This window comes from Podarcis melisellensis (assembly GCF_964234715.1).
Source record: "Podarcis melisellensis genome assembly, chromosome: 17".
In the NCBI taxonomy this organism is placed as follows: Eukaryota; Metazoa; Chordata; class Lepidosauria; order Squamata; family Lacertidae; genus Podarcis; species Podarcis melisellensis.
This window is the reverse complement of record NC_138534.1, coordinates 34,478,507-34,499,384: the sequence shown is the minus strand read 5'-3', so window position 1 is coordinate 34,499,384 and position 20,878 is coordinate 34,478,507. Positions and strand designations below refer to the sequence as shown.

The 20,878-nt window shown below is 48.0% G+C and overlaps 1 protein-coding gene across 4 annotated transcripts in view; it reads left to right on the top strand.

Annotated features, from left to right (window-relative positions):
• TDRD7 (tudor domain containing 7) overlaps positions 1 to 16,054 on the top strand; it is a 43,550-nt gene extending 27,496 nt beyond the window's left edge. For all 4 annotated transcript variants that reach the window (XM_081893868.1, XM_081893867.1, XM_081893869.1 and 1 more), the window contains 5 exons: positions 1,074 to 1,208; positions 1,333 to 1,443; positions 3,167 to 3,642; positions 12,718 to 12,878; positions 14,468 to 16,054. In XM_081893868.1, the coding sequence (XP_081749994.1) occupies positions 1,074 to 1,208; positions 1,333 to 1,443; positions 3,167 to 3,642; positions 12,718 to 12,878; positions 14,468 to 14,688 (1,104 nt within the window). In that variant the 3' untranslated portion in view covers positions 14,689 to 16,054. The remainder of the gene's footprint in view (positions 1 to 1,073; positions 1,209 to 1,332; positions 1,444 to 3,166; positions 3,643 to 12,717; positions 12,879 to 14,467) is intronic.
• Positions 16,055 to 20,878: the final 4,824 nt, after the last annotated feature.

The window sequence follows — 20,878 nt, the reverse complement described above, 5'->3', positions numbered from 1 at the left end:
TATTAGCCAACAGGAGGTTAAATTTACCCCTTTCCAGCCCCGAGAGGAGCCTGGGGAATGTTCGCATAACACACTGCAGCCGACACCGTAATGTGTCGCGACGCAGTTTAGAAAGCTCTGCTTTAAAAGTCAATCTGAATATGCATTATGCTGTCTACAGAATTGCAGAGGTGCTGACTAAGGCCCCAGCCTCAGGGTGCCCAGTGGCATGTGCACATGATGTCGTGTTGCGTGCACATGCCACTGCCGCTGCTCTCTGGCACCACTTCCGTGTTTCCACGACAGCAGGGGGGGTGGAGCATGTCCGCGCCTGTAGTGGACCCCAACAGAGGCCCTGTGGTGGAGGCCCTGGTAATTCTGGAGAGTCCGAAGTCAGGCAGCAGGTGAAGGCTGGGCACCCACAGTGAAAGGTTTGTGGGTGCCCAGGCACCCAGGGCCCCCTGGAATTTGCACCAGTGCAAGATTGTCTGGTGAATCTTAGGCAGCATAATGGTCCTTGGACTGCCTAATTGCTTAAAGGACCATTCCCGCCATGATCTTTCACAATGAGCTTTCAAAGTTGGCAACACATATTTCCTTTTAGACCAGGGCTGCTGGTCTAACCCCAGTCCAGGAGCCTGATTCAGCCCACCCAAACAGATTTTTATGGTCCCCAAGACCCCACTGGTTTTGTTGGTAAAGCAATGGGGAAGTAGTGTGTGTGTGTGGCCTCTGTGCGTGCATGCAAGAATGTGCATGCGGCACTGTTGGGTGACCACACCGTTGCATGCAGCCTCTGGAAGGTTGGCCAAGGATGAATGCAAGCCTCAGACCCAAAATGGTCAGCCACTGTTACTTCATACAGGCTGGATTCAGTTCAGCAGGGATTTCCCCCTGCACTCCCCCAAAATTGGCTCCAGGGGGGTTGGGAAAATCCCCAGAAGGGTATGCTGGGGAGGAGAAGAGAGATTGTTCTACCTGGCAAGAAAAATGCTTCCACTGACTGAAGGATAACCTTAGCACAACATTCAATTCCACTCTGTGTTAAAATAGGTTTCTCCATTCTCGTATTTTGCTTCGTTTCCTTGATGCAGATAACCAGCGTTCATAGTAGCCGGGCTCTTGACGTACAGTTTATGGATACTGGAACAGTAGCATCTGTAAAAGTAGTAGAGCTGAGAGAGATTCCCCCGACGTTTCTGCGTGAAGTCATTGCAATACCTCCTCAGGTATGAATTTTCGTTAATCACTGATTGTTCCCAGGAGCTTGCTGTGTAGACATCATTCTTGTTACCCACATGCATTTCAGTGTAACCTGAATATCATTGTAATTATATTGCATGATTGTTTTAGGCAACAAAATGCTGCTTGGCTGACCTTCCTCTTAATATTGGCATGTGGACTCCAGATGCTGTGCTTTGGCTGAGAGACACAGTATTAAATTGTCCTGACTGCAGCATTAAGGTAAAAATACGCCTGTTCGTTGCTTAAAATTCAAGGGTGCAGGATGTTCTTGAATGTCTCTTGCAAAGCCAAACTGTACCACTGTTAGTTTATGTGCTTTGCTTGTTGCAGTCATAAATGAAGGACGTTGATTGATGAACAGTTCTTTTTTGTAGCCACCATTTCTCCATATGATGTTGTCATGTACAGCTAACCCACAGGTCTTCATGAGAGCAGGAGGAATTGTGAGAATGTAACAATTACATTTTTAGGGGACGCGGGTGGCGCTGTGGTCTAAACCACAGAGCCTAGGACTTGCCGATCAGAAGGTTGGTGGTTCGAATCCCCATGACGGGGGTGAGCTCCTGTTGCTCAGTCCCTGCTCCTACCAACCTAGCAGTTCGAAAGCATGTCAGAGTGCAAGTAGATAAATAGGTACCGCTCCAGCAAGAAGGTAAACAGCATTTCCATGTGCTGCTCTGGTTCACCAGAAGCTGCTTAGTCATGCTGGCCACATGACCCGGAAGCTGTACGCCGGCTCCCTCGGCCAATAAAGCGAGATAAGCGCCACAACCCCAGAGTCGGTCACGACTGGACCTAATGGTCAGGGGTACCTTTACCTTTAACAATTACATTTACAATATGATTCTGCTGCAGATATATTATTATTTTTTTGAAGCAAAGTGTTAACCATAGATGTGCCCCAATGGTTCCTGAGTCCATCTTTTTCTCTTTTAAAAATCAGAGCAGCAGACTTAGGTTGGAGCAGTGCGGTCCTTGGCTTCATCCTTTTTGCTGATTTGAGAATTTCCCAGAATTTTTGCACAACCTTTTTTTCTCTTTGTGAACGTGCTTTTCTCCTGGGCACCTGAGTGTTTTCCTTTACACCCTTATAATACTGTTTTCAAATTGAGGATGTTGACTTCATGATGTAGGGGAGCCCTAACACTGAGGTTCACAACTACCTGTCGAAAGAAATTCATCTTTCAGGAAACATGCTTACAGTGATCAGATTTTTTTTTCCCCTGCCCCTGTATTATTATTTTAAAGTGGTGCCATGCAACACACTTCCATCTCATCCTAGACTTCAGTACCATGGCAGATGTAATGAAAGCTAACTTAGAAAGTATAGTTTTGACTTGGAAGCTAGAATAGTAGTAAAGACTGAGCTCTGGGCCAGAAAGTCCTGGGATTAAATCTCGCCCACTTGCCACATTCTCTCTAGATGACCTGTCTTCTTTAAGTCTTCACCCTGTTCCACCTGCAATATGGGGATACTACTGAATTGCACAGAATTTATTTCAGGTTTTCTGAGAATAGATATAGCACATTTTTCCACCTAAACATTAGGAAGAACTTCCTGACAGTAAGAGCTGTTCGACAGTGGAATTTGCTGCCAAGGAGTGTGGTGGAGTCTCCTTCTTTGGGGGTCTTTAAGCAGAGGCTTGACAACCATATGTCAGAAGTGCTCTGATGGTGTTTCCTGCTTGGCAGGGGGTTGGACTCGATGGCCCTTGTGGTCTCTTCCAACTCTATGATTCTATGAGTATTTTAAAGAGAAAAAGAGTGACACAAACTTGATGCGTGTTTAGTAGTAGTACTTTCTCATTTGATGGCCTACTCTTGGTGACGTTTCTAATGGTGCAAGAGTTCATGCGTTAACATTTTCCTGCCACTGTTTTGAGTAAGAGTAAATTTGCTAGTAGGAATGTACTTTCTCTTTCTTCCCTCCTCCACTCTTAAGGTGGTTAAACTGGATGACAGGATTGCACACGTCTATCTATTTACGCCAAAGAGCTTTCCAGACCCAGACCATAGTATTAACAGGCGGATCACTAACGCAGACTTGTGGAAGCATCAGAAGGACGTCTTCTTGAGTGCCTTTCCTGGTAGCTCCCTCCCTGCAAAGGGGGAAACGAACTTACCAGAGACAGCAAGCTCAGGTGCCAAGAAGGGTTTTGCTCCACGTGCTCCAGAGGCCAGCAGTGCTGGGACAGCCTTGACTGTGCCTCCGCCTTTGCCGTTGCCAAAACCCCAGGAGCAGATGGATGTCTTCGTCACCTTGGCCTGCCATCCCGGTTACTTTGTCCTCCAGCCTTGGCAAGAGATGCACAACCTGGAAGTACTGATGGAAGAGATGCTCTTATACTACGGCAAAGTGGATGAGGGAACTACCGCCGTTGAAAAAAACAAGCTCTATGCTGCTAAAGTGAAAAACATGTAAGTAGCTTTGCATCAATGGCGCATGAGTGCAAAGTGGCCTGGATGCAACCCTGCGTACTTAAGGATCTCAGAGCAGTCTTTGTGTATTGGACCCAATCCCTTCGGTTTAGACCAGCCTTTCTTGGGCCCAGTGGCCAGGGATGATGGGAGTTGTAGCTCAAGGGCATCTTGGCACCCAAGGTTGAGAAAGGCTGGTCGCAACAGTGACTAACCAAATCTCTCTGGGATGCTCGCATCCCTACCTCTCCCCTACTGTTTGTCCTCAGCATTTGCAGTCTAGGGGGATATTGGCCCACAGCATTTAGCTCCGTTGGTTCAAGTTCCATCCTCCTCTCTCTTTCTGCATCAGTTTCCCTCTGCTGAAGACCTTGGTGCATCTTTGCCCCTACTAATTCCTGACTCCTACATGTTATTTCTTCTTGGGGGGCCATAACATTGTGGACAAATATTTGTGTACCTTTTCACCAATAACGTTTGGAGTTAAAAAGAAAAGGAAAGAAACACACACCAGTATGTTGGGGAATATATACAGTGGTACCTTGGAAGCCGAATGCCTTGGCTCCCGAACAAATCGGCTCCCAAACGATCGAAACCCAGAAGTGTGTGTTCCGGTTTTCAAATGATTTTCGGAAGCCAAAAGTCCAGCGCAGCTTCTCATTGGCTGCAAGAGTGACCTGCAGCCAATCAGAAGCTGCACTTTGGTTTTCAAATGGTTCCGAGAGTCGAATGGACTTCCAGAACGCATTCTGTTCCAAAACCAAGGTACAACTATATGTGTGTATGTGTGTATACATTTTCTATAATTTCAAATAAAATAAAGTGAAGGAATAAAAAAGGGTATTGTCAGGGTTTCTGGGAGAGAGGAGGAGATGACAGAGGAGACGGAGAGCGAGTGGGAGGAGGGGCAGAAGGATGAGGAAGAAGATGACGGAATTCTGAGGGAATCCACGAGTCTGAGCAGCGAGTCAGAGGATTCTCAAAAGGGGGTTACCTTAATCAAGCAAAAGGGAGGAGAAGGGAGAAGCGGAGAGGAGCCCAGTGGAAGACAGACGCAGCAAGAGGCGTCTCAGCCGGAACGGAGTAAAGGGGGTGGAGTCGTCAGCCTCTCGGAGGGAGCAGGATTAGGAGAGAACAGAGAAAGGGGGTTGGAGCAAGGTGTTCAGCCGGAAAGGGTGGAGAGCAGAACAAGGGGTGGTGTAGCGGTCGAAAGAAAGGTCAGCAGCAACGTACGCGCGCCAAGTTCAAACGTAGAGGCGCGCGGAAGTGGAGAGAGCTCAGGGGAGGAGCCCGGCCCTAAAGCCAGAAGGAGGGGGGAAGAGGCGGCAGAGGATTCAGCCTCAGGCGAGTCACGGAGAGAGGGAACCCAGGGGGGCAGGAAGACCCTGCGGAAAAGAAAGGAGAGGAAGAGGTGGTCTAGAGCCAGGCTATTAAGTTGGTGTGGAAGACGGGAGGAGTCAGAGGGGACTTCAGCGGTCTAACGTGACAGACGTACGGCCACGATGCTGAACTGTACGAGAAGCAGAAATCTTCAATAAACTTTTCCTGTAAATAAACTGCAACGGAGTGAGGTCTCTTGTGAGCTGGGACCCGTCCTGGGTGGCCGTGACAGTAAGTCCCCTCTCTGAAAGCAAAAAAATTTTTTTGCGAAGCTCACGAACGGGAGCAGCCATGAGCGCTGAGGAGCAGCTGGTTGCACTGCGGGATCAGGTTACCGCTCTCACATCGGCAGTCATTGCTTCGCAGAAGAAGAATGACGACTTGGAGAAGACGTGCCAGGATTTGCAGGCAAGGTGGGAACACGCGGACAGGGCGGGGGCCCCAGGTTCCAGAGCGGAGGGCATTGCGCTTGGACGGAGGGGGGGTGCCCTGGTTCCGCATTTTAATGGCAACTTGCAAGACTATCCCAATTTCAGAGCGGACGTCGTATATGCACTGCATTTACTCCGTCACGATTTTAAAGATGAGGAGGAGAAAGTGGGGTTCATTGTTTCGCACCTGCATGGGGAGGCCAGGGCTTGGCTACGCAATCTGTGGCGCGAAGATGGACCGGCCCGCCGCAATTCAACTGCGTTCATCAAAGCGATGGATTCTTGTTTTCAATCCTCTGTGGATGTGGACATTGCGCGCCGTCAAATGCACGGGCTGAGGCAGGGGAAAGCGACTGTGCGCCAATACCACTCTAAATTTTTTGCATTGCTCACCGCCTTAGATTGGCCAAAGGACAGTAAGCCGGTCAGAGATCTTTTTTGGGAGGGATTGAGCCCCCCCATCAAGGATGAGATCGCTAGGGGGGACAGACCCCAGACCCTAGAAGACGTGGTGCAACGGGCTTTAGCTATTGGAATTCGACATGAGGGACGTCCGTGGCACGAGGAGGACGGGCCCCAAGCGCGTGCGCAAGCGAGGACTCTCCCTTTTGTGCACAGGGATTTCAGCCGTGCGCACCCCTCGCCAATGGGGAAGGACAGCGAGGAGCCGATGGAGATTGGTGGTGCTAGGGCTCAGAAGCCGTCCCAGAGCCCTGTCCCTGGTGCAGCCAAAGCGAAGCCTCCTAGAGGAACCAGGAAGTGTTACATCTGTGACAGTGCGCACCATATGGCGAAAGAGTGCCCCCAGAGGCTCCAGAAGCACACTGCAGCACTGGCAACTGTAACAGCAGAGGTGCAACCAGGGGAGCAGCTTCAGGGAAACGACAGTGCCTGGCTGGAAGCAGAGCTACTGGGGCTCAGCCAGGCGGATCTGTAGACAAGCCCCCAGCATCACTGCAGAGCGTGGACCCTTTGCCTCCCAGACCGGCAGTTCTGCTCACAGCAACACTCCAGTTGCCTGATGGGAGACTCCTCGAGGTTCCAATAACGATCGATTCGGGAAGCAACGCCGACTTCGTGGGACTGCAGTTCGTTAAGCAGCACAACATGGCGCTCCTGCCTGCAACGACGCCTCTAAACGTGGTCACGGTAGACGGCAGGAAGTTGCTGGGGGGGCAAGTGGTGCAGCAAACCCCTCCCATGATGATGCAGATTGGCAACCATCGAGAACTTGTTAGTTTCAATGTCACCCACTTATCGGACACACCCATCGTGTTAGGCATGAGTTGGCTGGAGAGGCACAGTCCCGCGGTTGCGTGGTACCAGCGGCAGATCACCTTTTGTTCATCGTATTGTGCTCAGCATTGCTTTCAGACCGATCAGGGAGGAGAAGCCGAGCAGCAGTTGCATCTGGGTATGGTGCAAACAGTGCCTCACAAGTACCAGGACTTCTTGGAGGTTTTCTGTGAGAAGGAAGCTGACAAGTTGCCGCCTCACAGACCTTACGACTGCGCGATTGATTTAGTGCCAGGGGCGCAACTGCCTGCTGCCAAGCTGTACTCCATGTCGGAAGACGAGATGCAAGAGCTTCGGGAGTTCATAGACCATAATCTCAAGCGAGGTTTCATCCAGGAATCTAAAGCAGCGGGTGGCAGCCCTGTGTTCTTTGTGAAGAAGAAAAACACGCCCCAAAAAAGGCTTATAGTGGATTACAGGTTCATAAACAGCTTGACTAAGCCCAAGGCTTTCCCCATGCCCAAGATTGACGACCTTTTAGCGACCGTCAGGAGGGGCAAGATTTTCACCAAGCTGGACCTACGTGGAGCTTACAATCTCATCCGCATCCGGAAAGGAGATGAGTGGAAGACCGCCATGTTCACCCCTCTGGGCACATACGAATACAGAGTCATGCCTTTCGGTCTCCAAAATGGCAGCCACGTTTTTCAAGCATTTATGCACCACGTGCTAGCAGGTCTCCTCTACAAGAAGTGTGTCTGCTTTCTCGACGATATCCTGATTTTCTCGGAATCGCCGGAGGATCACGATAAGGACGTGAGGGAGGTCCTGCAGAGGCTGAAGGACCACAGGCTGTACGCCAAGTTGGAAAAATGCCAGTTTGATGTCAGAGAGGTTGATTTCCTTGGCTACAAGTTGTCCGACGAGGGACTGGCCATGGACAGGGCTAAGGTTCAAGCGCTGTTGGACTGGAAAAGCCCTCGAAATCGGAAAGAGGTCCAGAGGTTCATCGGCTTTGCCAATTTTTACCGCAAGTTTATTAAAGGTTTTGCGAACGCGACGGCGGCTATCACTGACACCCTCAGTTCCAAGAAGAAGAAGTTCGTCTGGACCGAACAAGCGGAGCGGTCCTTCCGGACGCTTAAAGGTCTTTTCGCCTCCGAAGAGCAGCTGCTCCACGTGAATCCCGGCAGACCCATGCGGGTAGAGACCGATGCGTCAGACAGAGCGGTTGGGGCCGTTCTTTTGCAAGAGGATTCACAAGGCAACTGGAGACCGGGTGCGTTCTACTCCCGGAAGCTCAGCAAGACGGAGCGCAATTATAGCATATGGGACAGGGAGTTGTTGGCCATTCATGCAGCTTTCAAAGCGTGGCGACACTTCTTAATAGGAGCCAAGCACACGGTGCAAGTCCGCACGGATCACAAGAACTTAGAGTATTGGCGGACGGCTAAGTTACAGACCCAGCGACACATGCGCTGGGCGGAGTTCTTTGCGGATTTCGACTTCAAAATAGAATACATCCCAGGAGACTCCAATGTTATTGCAGACGCGCTGTCCCGAAAGCCGCAATACTTGGAGGAAGCAGCTCCAATCGCAGCAAAGCACATTTTCGCACCGCAGGCGTGGACGTGCGCTACCATCGCAGTCGACCTGGACGCGGTGCGACGCGCGTTGCAAAGGGATCAGTTTGCACAGTCCAAGATGGAGGAGCTACGCGGAGGGTCGCGAGACAACGATGAGTTCCAATTGCAAGATGGACTTTTGACTCGTAAGGGTGCCCTTTACGTGCCCACCGACGATCTTCGAGCCAAGGTTCTGCAACAATTGCATGACGCCCCTAGTGCAGGCCATTTCGGCAGAGAGAAGACGATGGAGTTGGTGGCTAGAGACTTTTGGTGGCCCCAGATGAGAGGAGAGGTGGCGGACTACGTCGCCAGGTGTGATATCTGCCAGAGGTCCAAACCAGTGCACCAGAAGCAGGCGGGATTGCTAGAACCGCTGGAGACACCGCAGCAACCGTGGGAGAGGGTAGCGTTGGACTTTGTTACGGACCTGCCCAGCTCCAGAGGTAAGACGGCGGTGTTAGTGGTGGTGGACTTGTTCACCAAGATGGCGCATTTCATCCCTTGTGCCAAGGTGGCGACGGCAGAACAGACCGCAAAGCTCTTCATCGATCACGTCTTCAGAGTGCATGGACTTCCGCAGTCCGTCTTGTCCGACAGGGGGCGCCAGTTTGTTTCCACTTTCTGGCGAAAGCTTCTGGGCATCTTGCACGTCAAAATCAACCTGACATCGGCGAGACATCCACAAACCAACGGTCAAGCGGAGAGGGTCAACGCGATCATGCAGCAGTACCTGCGGTGCTACGCCAACCAGCGACCTGCGGCGTGGGTGGACTATCTGCCGATGGCTGAATTCGCCTACAACAACACGAAACACGCATCCACCGGGGTGACGCCTTTCTTCGCGAACAATGGCCGTCATCCCAGAACCTTCCCGAGATTTGCGGCACCAGGAGGGGGGGGGCCTCAAGATGCCGACCAGTTTGCAGCGGAGTTGCAAGAGGTGCACGAGGAGCTGCGGAGACATTTGGAGCTGGCAAAACAGGCGTATAAGGTGCAGGCCGATAAGCACAGGAGGGCGGGAGAGGACATCCAGATTGGGGACTGGGTGTGGTTAGCAGCCCACGCGATGCCGGCCAGGTCATTGGCCAAGAAGAAGTTAGGACACAGGCAGCTAGGGCCATATCAAGTTGAGGCTAAGATCAATCCGGTGGCTTTTCGTCTAGCCCTTCCGGAGGGTTCCAGGGTGCACCCGGTCTTTCATAGGTCGGTGCTCACTCCCTACAAAACCCCACACAGGTTTCAAGAGTCAGGAGCACTCCCAGAGCCACGTAGGAGGGCGCCTGAGGGGGGGGAATCGCCAAGACCAGAACCTCTTAACGAGGTCACAGAGATACTGGACTCGAGATGGGGGGAGGAGGGAGTTGAATATTTTCTAGCCAGGGAAGGCACTCCGGCCTCTGCCAATAGCTGGGTGCCGGGTTACGCGTTGGACGAACCCCTGTTGAAGGAAGAGTTCCATGCACTTTTTCCGCACAAGCCCATGCCCGAGGAGTATTTTGATGATTGGCTTTTCACGCCCACTTTGTCAGACAGCACGTTCGAGGGTTTCTCCTCACCCGAGGGCCATACGCCCGAAACAAGCCCGACCAGGGATCCGAGACTGGGGGGGGAGGAGACAGGCCCTTGTTGGTGGGTGGATCAGCCAAGGGAGGCATGGAGTCAGAGATGGATGGTAGGTCCTTGGCAGGCAGCGCCAGGAGAAGCAGTGATGGAGGAAGAGACTGTGAGGTCTGTGGGTGGGGAACCCGAGTTCGAACACACATATACGGAGATGACAGAGGAGAACGTTGAAGTGGACAACTTGTATCCTGAACCGACCCCGGAAGAACCACGTTTTCCTCAACCTGCACCCGGCGAGCGGGAGGGGGGAAGGGGGGGCTTCGAGGGGGGGATGGATGTCAGGGTTTCTGGGAGAGAGGAGGAGATGACAGAGGAGACGGAGAGCGAGTGGGAGGAGGGGCAGAAGGATGAGGAAGAAGATGACGGAATTCTGAGGGAATCCACGAGTCTGAGCAGCGAGTCAGAGGATTCTCAAAAGGGGGTTACCTTAATCAAGCAAAAGGGAGGAGAAGGGAGAAGCGGAGAGGAGCCCAGTGGAAGACAGACGCAGCAAGAGGCGTCTCAGCCGGAACGGAGTAAAGGGGGTGGAGTCGTCAGCCTCTCGGAGGGAGCAGGATTAGGAGAGAACAGAGAAAGGGGGTTGGAGCAAGGTGTTCAGCCGGAAAGGGTGGAGAGCAGAACAAGGGGTGGTGTAGCGGTCGAAAGAAAGGTCAGCAGCAACGTACGCGCGCCAAGTTCAAACGTAGAGGCGCGCGGAAGTGGAGAGAGCTCAGGGGAGGAGCCCGGCCCTAAAGCCAGAAGGAGGGGGGAAGAGGCGGCAGAGGATTCAGCCTCAGGCGAGTCACGGAGAGAGGGAACCCAGGGGGGCAGGAAGACCCTGCGGAAAAGAAAGGAGAGGAAGAGGTGGTCTAGAGCCAGGCTATTAAGTTGGTGTGGAAGAGGGGAGGAGTCAGAGGGGACTTCAGCGGTCTAACGTGACAGACGTACGGCCACGATGCTGAACTGTACGAGAAGCAGAAATCTTCAATAAACTTTTCCTGTAAATAAACTGCAACGGAGTGAGGTCTCTTGTGAGCTGGGACCCGTCCTGGGTGGCCGTGACAGGTATTAAACTACAAAAAGAAAGAGGGAAATGCTATAATTCTGTACATGTCTAATACAAAGGTATATAAGTGAAATTATTTTAATGCATATACATTTATTTATAAGATACTATATTTTTATAAATGCATTGCAAATACCCTTACATTTGTCCGTATACAATCTGTTGTTGTTATTAAGATTTGTATACTGCCCTATACTACATTATATATATATATATATATATATATATATATATATATATATATATATATATATATATATTCTATAATAAAAATAAAAATAAGAACAAAAACAAACCAATAATTGGGACGTTCTCTCGCTCGCAATTCCCTTCCCCAAAACGTGCAGCATTGCTAAATTGGAGATTTTGGGGAAGGGAATTTTGAGCAGGGGAAAGAACAGTTGGCTGGGCTGTGACCTTGAAGAGTGGCATTGCCAGCCGACAGAAGTTCTGCAGGAGTTGTGCGGGGGGGGGGGTGTTTCTTAAGGGTGCAGTGGAGAGAAGGAAACTACAGCAGCTCAGAGTGCCAGGCAGTAGCGGACCTGGAAGGCGAATAAAGCGCCAACTGAAGCAAAAACCCTGAAACAGAAAGAAAAGTACCGTATTTTTCGCTCTATAGGACGCACTTTCCCCCCTCCAAAAATAAACGGGAAATGTGTGTGCATCCTATGGAGCAAATGCAGGCTCCTTGGCTTCAGCAATAGCAATCCGAAGCCTCCAAAGCACAGAGGGAGTGCTCCCTCCGCGCTCCGGAGGCTACGCATCACTTTCGCTGAAGCCTGGAGAGCGAGAGGGGTCGGTGAGCACCTTGCCGCCGCTCCCGGACCTGTTCTGGAGGCTGGGGTCGGGGGAAGCTCGATCTTCCCCTGCCCCAGCCCCGCTGCTAAAAATGAAGCCAAGACAGCGAGCGGGATCCATTTTTTCCCTTGATTTCCCCCTCTAAAAACTAGGTGCGCCTTATCGTCCGGTGCGCCTTATGGAGCGAAAAATACGGTACTTGCTGAGCCAGCCTGGCCATATACTTGGTGGGGGAGAAGAAACTCTCTTCCTCGAGGTGGGGCTAATACTTCCCTTCTGGGTGAGAAAAGCTGTGCTTTACCTTTTCTGCTAGATTTACAAATTTACAGAGAAACCCAGGCAGTCGGACTGCCTATATAACAGAACTGTCAGATTGCAAACTTTGACACTTTGTGGCTTTGTGCTATTACAAGCTGAGCGCTAGTGGAACTGTCACATTGAATCATTCTATCTTGCACTTGTTGAGACATTGTTACGCCTCGAGACCAACTCTGCTAGACACAAGGAAACTGCTAGACACAAGGGTGCATTCTAGGGGGTGCAAGCAGCCGTTCAGACATCAGAATGGAGCGAGAGGGGCCTGTCCCTATCATAGTCTGGTTACCTGGCTTTATACAAGGATCCCATGTGACACTTTGTCCCTGCTTTTAATTAAAATCAGGACCCCTCTGTCTCAGAAAGCTCCTGTTTGTTCTCTGTGTGTGGCGGGTATCATAGCAACTCTTGTTTTGTTAAATTTAAAAAGGCATTTAACTATATTAATAGTAATTGATTACTTATAACCCGCCCATCTGTCTGGGTTGCCACAGCCACCCTGGACAGCTTCCAACGTAATATAAAAACACGGTAAAACTAGCAGTGATGGTAAACTTCTGTCCATGTTACTGGACACTTTATCTTGTGTCTACACTCTCCAAACACCTCCTTTGTTTCTTAGGTGGCACAGAGTGCTAATAAGAGGAATGTTGGCCAATGGGCTGGTGTCCGTTTATGAGCTGGATTATGGTAAACATGAACTTGTCGGTATCCAGAATGTAAAACCTCTGCAGGATATGTTCAGAAAACTGCCATTTCAGGCCATAACAGCCCAGCTTGCAGGTAGGTGATATATCATCCAAAACCAGTTTGAAGGCCATATCCTGATACTAGTTTCATGTTGGTTTTTTTTTTAACCTGGAAATATATCGCAAATCATGATATATGTAAGGGCTGGGCGAAATATCATCCAAAACTAGTTGAAGTCCATATTGTGATACCGGTTTCAAATTTTTTGAACGGGCAGTATATTGCGAACTATGGTGAGTGGGTGTGTCTGGGTGTGTGCTATGCAAAAATGACAATGGGGGGGGGGACTGTGAAGTCAGCCAATGCCTCTACATCGCTCCATCCTTGTTGCAGACAATGTGACATATCACAATTTTTTGCTGGTGAGATATCGCAATCCTGTAACCAGATATTGCCCAGCCCTAGTAGATGATTGAGATGATGGTCATGGATGTAATTAAAACTACAACACCCCTAATCTAAGTATAGTAAAGAACACTTGGTTCTGGGAACTTAATGAAACTTCACCATCCGGAGGTCCATTCTTAACCTGAAACGGTTCTTAACCTGAAGCACCACTTTAGCTAATGGGGCCTCCCGCTGACGCCGCGCTACTGCCGTGCGATTTCTGTTCTCATCCTGAAGCAAAGTTCTTAACCCGAGGTACTATTTCTGGGTTAGGGGAGTCTGTGACCTGAAGCGTATGTAACCTGAAGCGTATTTAACCCGAGGTACCACTGTATAGGGCTTTAAAGGTTTTAAACACAGTTCTTTCAGTTTTTAGTGGAACACAGGTGGCGCTGTGGTCTAAACCACTGAGCCTCTTGGGCTTGCCAATTGGAAGGTCAATGGTTCAAATCCCCACAACGGAATGAGCTCCTGTTGCTCTGTCCCAGCTCCTGCCAACCTAGCAGTTCAAAAGCACACCAGTGCAAGTAGATAAATAGGCACCACTGCAGCAGGAAGGTAAACAGCTTTTCCATGCGCTCTGGTTTCCGTCCCGGTGTCCTGTTGCACCAGAAACGGCTTAGTCATTCTGGCCACATGACCCGGAAAGCTGTCTGTGGACAAACACTGGCTCCCTCGGCCTGAAAGTGAGATGAGCGCCGCAACCCCATAGTCTCCTTCGACTGGACTTGACCGTCCAGGGATCCTTTATCTTTTTACCTTTACTTTCAGTTGTCCTCAGAAGGGTATTTCATCTCAGGCCTCCTTTGAGTCAGTGCCACATCTGTGGAGCCATTGCCCTTACAGCTGCGAACTGTGAATTCGTTTCATCATCCGCAGCTGCACTCAGGTCTTGCTTGTGGGCTTCCTACAGACATCTGATTGGCCTCTATGAGAAGGGGATGCAGGAATGAATGGACCATTCGCCTAGTCCAGAAGGATGTTCTTAGGCTCTTGTGATTTGGGAAATAGATTCTAAATCAACTTTTTCACTTTCCCTAACGTAGGCTGAGATTAAGTAAAATGATGAGGCGTAGTTATATAGAACATCTGTGACTGACAGTAAAGCCGTAATTGACTGCTTTCAAACTCTCCAGATCATGAGCTTTCAAATGGCCTACAGGTCCAGTAGCTTTCAACTTACGCCACTGTTCTGTGGTTACATGTTAACTTGCTTTTGTGCCTCTTTCCTCTAGGAACAGAGGGCAAGCAGTGGTCTGAGGAGGCCTCTGTAGTCTTCCGAAATCATGTTGAGAAGAAAGCTTTGGTGGCGCAGGTGCAAGCGGTTATCGATGGGGCTAATCCATGGGAGCGCAAAGCTGTCGTCTACTTAGTTGACACATCACAACCGGACACAGATATCTGGATTCATGATATTATGACCCAATATTGTATGGAGATTTCAAAGGCAAATTAATGCTTAACAAAACCTTCATTAATATCAGCAATAAGAATGTTAACATAGCTGTGACCATTTGTGGTTTTGCTTCGGATTTTTTGCACTGTTGAATGCTAGAATGTTAACTGTATAAATAAATTTATCTTAACTTATTCTATTGGAACAATTTCCTTCTAGGAGCTAAGTCTAAAGGTAACCACCTTAAATCAGCTCGCTAGGTGGCAGCCCCCGAGACAACTTTATCTGCTTTGTGGTGAACCTATTTTAATGGCATCTCCCATTTAAAAGATCTAAGAGCGGATATGAGGAAAAACCTTGGAAGTGCTGGTGACAGTCAGTGTAGACTGCATAAATTAGATTAACAAGTAGTCTTAATTCCTTATGAGACACATCCATAGGATCACGGCTATGCCTGAGGATGTGATCTTGATTATGGAAACCGTACAGTAAAATGCCATCAACCTTTAAAATTGAGATTGAACATTCCCGACTCTGTAGAATAGTGGCCCTTGAAAATGATAGGCTGGGACAGGGATCTACATTGATTATAAGCCATCCACACTACTGCTTTTCCTCCATATATTTGGCTCCTCCCCATCCCAATTAATAAGCCTGGTTCAGCCAATAGTAACAAAAAGTATGTAGAAACAACATCATTCCTGAACTCTTTCTTACAAAGCCCATTTATATAACCTGACTGAAGTGGCCTCTGTGGCTCCTGGTAACTGTACCGTACATCTCGCACGGTTATGGTGGATTGCATGGTTATCAGGCTATTGATGTATATTTCATTACTTGAAAATCGGACTCCTGGCATAGCTTACATTTATCCATAACAGGACAGCCCCTACCTTCAGACATTCATTCTAAGAAACAAATGAAAGCAAAAGTGATTCAGAGGGAGGATGAGAAAACCAAACTCTGGCACTATGTAATTTGTTGCAGAGTTCTTGTAATGACCAGCTGGAATGGGAAAAAAAATCAAAAGTTGCTGGTCTTTCATCAGAGCTGATGGAGAGGCCTTGTAATCACATCTCTCCCTCTCTGCAGGTTGACAAAACAACTGCTGAAGGAGGAGCCCAGTGGAGCTGGGAATGTAATGTATAAAATGTATAAATACATTTTGGAGCTGTAGAGCAGGGAAAGGGAACTTGGCCCAGTATTGGGATGAGAAACTGTTCATTAAAACTCTCTCCAACTTGGTTTCATGGAATCATTTTGCTAATGTTTACTTGTGTAAGACCCATGTAACTCAATGGGGATTAATTCTGATTGGACATACATAGAACTGCACTGTTTAATTTTGAGTCCTTTCTTCCCATGGACGCCTTTTTAAAACCTTTGGGTCTGGTTTTGAATAAAGCACCTTGGGTTTTGCAAGACATTCTTTGGTGTGTGTGTGTTTTTTTTCATCTAACCTTTCCCCTCTCATTTCTGCCTAAATATAGGATTGCATAGAAGAACAAACTGAGGTTGGTGTTGTTTTTTATAGCAACCCTGATTCAATCACTGCCCTTTCTTTGGAGCTGTATTTATACCTACACTTCTTCCTGCCCATTAGGGGAAATAGGAAGCCACGAACATATATTTTTTAGATGCCCTTTTTATGCTGAGATTCGTTGAGACACCATTGACCCTTTGCTGAAGAGGCTCGCCGATCTTCCAGACAAGTCTAAACTTAATTCTCTCCTCTTAGGCAAAGATCACAAGACAACCTGGCTGGTAGCCAGATTCTGTGCCCAGATTTGTAGGCACAGATCATCCTCTAGAATAAAATAGCATAAAGCTGAAGTCGCCCTTTGGGGCACCTCAGGGTCAATTTTTATGGTAGCCCAAAACTCAGTCGTACGGATGTATGTATATATCTCAATTTTAACTCATAAGCTATTGCTGCAATCTGCTCTAATTGTATATTTTATCTTTATGAACGCTGTCATTATTGTGTTATGCGAGCTGGTCTTTGACCATAATAAAAATTATCTTACCTACACCTCTTAAACAAAACGAGCTGTTCAAGGAACAACCCACCGGACTTTGCAGAAGGGTTTCTGCTATATATACAGCTGTGGCCCCCACTAGAACGGCAGGTGCCAATAAGTGGCAAAAGAAGCAGCTGTTTTGAATTTGTGAAATCCAAGAAGCACCCCAGAATAGGAATTTCAGGAAACGAGAAACACTAGTGGCAGCTATGATTCTCCCCCTTCTCAAAGAATTTTGCCTTGCTCTGAAATTCAGTCAAATCAAAACAAGACAAGTCAGTATCAAACTGGGGCGTGGGAGAATACCAAAGCTATTTTCTGATCTTACCAGGTGAAATCCTAGCCACATCGCAGAGATGGCCCATGCAAAATATATTAGCAAGTTTCTTTTTGAAGAACTCTGGGTGATGTTAGCACTTAGTGCAGAACAGGGTTTGTTTGTTTGTTTGTTTGTTTGTTTGTTTTTAAAAAGGGAAGTCAAATCCAAAATGGGCAGGTAGAAAGAGTCAGAGGCAGTTCAGAAAGGACATCGGTGGGAGTTCAATCATTCAAGTCATGCAAAAAGTTGTGCTGTGTTGGGTATTAGAAAAGGGTGTAGGCCAGACCCTGATCAAGTATACCCATTTCTCTTTCGCCCTGCCAACGACCCTCCCCGCAGACTCCACTGCTCCGGGTATTCACCAATGCTTCTAGAACGAAGGAGATAGTTCTAGAACATGGTTCTAGTCCTGTGGTGTTGCGATAAGGGTGGGAAGCCAGAAATGTCTAATATGGCATTCATAACATGGACCTTAATGGAGTCAACATGGATGTGAAATATTTGTGTCCCAAATGCACAAAATTATTAAAGCAGTTTGGAAACAGAGCAGTCTTCTGTCTCGGTTCCTCGCTGTAATGAGAGGCAGCCACAAGAGATACGAAGGAATTACGAGTTCTCAACTCTCCCAAGAACCCCCTTTCCTCCAAATCCCAGTCCTGAGGAGCTCCTCCCACTCTGCGTCAATTTCTAAAGGCCGTGGGATTTGACACTCACCAAGAAAGGATTATGCACACATCCAGAAAAGGCATAGGTGCATTGTAGCCACGCATGCTTTGAGCATGAATTATAATCACATGCCACTCAGCAATTGTAAATTGGGCACAACTAGCAGTGGGCAAATCTGTCAATTTCTGTTTCTCTCTGTTTCTCATTTTCCTATTCTTAAGTTTTCCACATTTCCACATCAGTTTGCAAATTATTATTTTCTCCTCCAAAAAAAGTCCTCCTGAAAAAATGATCAGTATTTTTGTGTGAATTTCTTTTACTGTGCACATTGCTTTCCAAATTCTCCAGCCAAGGAATGTGTACAAAAAAAAAATGCAAATATGGTGAATTGTGCATGAATATGCATATATTACTAGAGGCTCTCCTGCTGATCTTGAAAGAGTGGAGTGACTCCCATGATCTATCTTATTATTACACTTCTCTCTCTCCTCTACAAAGAATACAGGCAATTTTTCTGAAGCGATACTGGCTCTCCTACAGGACAAGTGAACCAAAACATTATATGCTCAGTTGAGGCAATCACAATTCACCAGGGGGCACTATTACCCTTTCTAAGACACTTGGTTCAGGACCATCCTTGACTCCCAAGTTCTTGCTCTGGGCTCTTCTGCTCCCCAAAAGCCACATTTTCCAAATCTGTTTTGTGTGTTGTGGCCCTCTGTGGTTCCATACCTATGGGAGTTGTTTGCTGTTCTTGCATTCCATTGTATTTCAGATTGACAGTCGTGTTGCTCATTTAAAAAAAACCCGCCCATGGACACTTCATAAAGCCCACTCCCTCTTTCCAGAAGAAATAAGGAAAACACCTGGGCTCTGCTTGCTTCCCTCTTCCCTATATTTTGGGGGCATTGGAAGACTGCTAATGTTTGGACTGGACTTCATTTCCATGTCTAGCTAACTATGATTCAGCGATCATCAATCCTGCTATCAGCTCTATAACCCATGCAGGTGGCACGCTCATTGTCCATTGCTGCTCTAAAGGAGGAGGAAGATGCACTTCTGGAAAGCAGTGGATCTGTGTCAGTTGCTTTCTAGTGGTGAAGCTTTTGCCAGATTGTGAGAACCGGTCTCAGAAGGGAGAATAGCACCTTATGTGACTTTTCTGGTGGGTCTGTCATTCTCTTACAACATTCCTCCCCTCTCAGGTGAGTAAAGGAAAATCTGCCCCGTGGTCCTGACTGACTAACACAGCCAACAACTCGGCCTACTCAGAAGCAGGTCAAAGGGACTTCCTCTCAGGTAAATGTGTTCCTTCCTGCCTGCACCACTTGCTACCTTGCATATGTAGTAAGGTTAAAGCTTACTGGGAAATGATAATGAATTCAAAAGGATGTTTAAAATAACCTTTGTGGGGGAGGAACCCAGAAGCTTTTCTTTTGGGAATTATAGGGACAGTACTACCTAAATGGTATAGAAATTTATTTATGTATGCAACTACAGCAGCAAGAATGCTACTTGCCCCAAAGTGGAAAGAAGCAGAAATCCCAGCAAAGGGAGAATGGATACAAAAACTTATGGAATATGCAGGAATGGCAAAACTTACCAGAAGAATAAGAAATCAAGATAACAAATTTCTTATAAAAGAATGGAAATGGCTTATTGAATATTTACAGATAAATTGCAAACAGATAAAAACATTGGCAGGATTATTGTAATAACCTGCAGTTTCTTAAGAGTATATATTTAAAGTGGGACGCGGGTGGTGCTGTGGTCTAAACCACTGAGCTTGGGCTTGCCGATCAGAAGGTTGGCGGTTCGAATCCCCACAACGAGCTGAGCTCCTGTTGCTCTGTTCCAGCTCCTGCCAACTTAGCAGTTCAAAAGCACGCCAGTGCCAGTAGATAAATAGGTACTGCTGTGACGGGAAGGTAAACGCTGTTTCCGTGCGCTCTGGTTTCCGTCACGGTGTTCCGTTGCGCCAGAAGTGGTTCAGTCATGCTGGCCACATGACCCAGAAAGCTATCTGTTGACAAACACCGGCTCCCTCAGCCTGAAAGCAAAATGAGCGCCGCAACCCCATAGTCGCCTTTGACTGGATTTAACCATCCAGGGGTCCTTTACCTTTACCTAGATTTAAAGTAGATAATTAATTGAGCAAATTAAGTGAATTTGGATATGCAGAAGATTAAAAAAAAAACTAATTTAAGGAACTGCAGTAAGAAGGGGAAGGAAGTCAAACTCTGAAATGTTAAAATGATTGTAAAATTAATGAAATGTATAAATTTGAAAAGTACCGGTATATATATAAAAACTTGCTACCTTGCATCTAGCATGCAGGGACCTGGTGGAGGATGGAAGTGGCGCAGAGGAGGAGTTAAGAGACAGGGGGAAATGGGATAAGCCCCAAACCCAAAACCTTGAAATTACAAGTGCACGTTACACAGCACAGTGGCATGTAATTGATTTAGAAACGCTTTTTGCATTCTTGCTGAAAAGCGGGTTTTAGCGCCGGGGGGGGGGGAACAGTGGGGGTAACCCCTAAGCTAAATAACAGCACAGGGAGTGAACTAAGTGCATGAATAGTTGTGGCTAATCCTCGGCTAACAGAAGATCATATCTTCTTTCTTCTCTGAAATCCTTTGCAGCCCCACCTTTCTAACTGAATAGGTGGTTGCCACTTCCTAAGCAAACACTTTCTCACAGCCACATGCCTAAACCACATCCTAATGCCAATAAAGACTGCCCTTTGTTAACGATGAGCATGTTGACACTGAGCAGGCACCTGGTTCTGCTACCTCTCAGTCTCAGGGTTCTTCCAGGTGGAGGATGAATATTGCAAACTGATCATTGGCAGGTGACACAATTTTCGGTAACTTTTCGGATTTCCCACCCAAAATGTAAATCTGGATTATATGGCTGGGGGTGCGGGGAGGATAGTGGCTGGCATTTTGATTCCAGCAATGCTGTGTGGATGCTGTGAAAAGCCTGCATGCGCAAGAAGCATAGATACATGTCTGGATTAAGCACCTTGACCACCAGTGCTGTCTCCCCCACCAGTGATAGCAGAGCTAGGGAACCTGTGGCTCTCCAGATGTTGTTGGACTCCCACTAACCCCAGTCATCATAGCTCCACAGCAGGTTTCCCCCATAAGGCCACCTTGTCTGTTACCTTTGCAAGGAGAATTGCTCCTCCAGTAGTGTCTGGAATGCAGGCAGACCAGATCCATGGAGAGACTTCTCACAC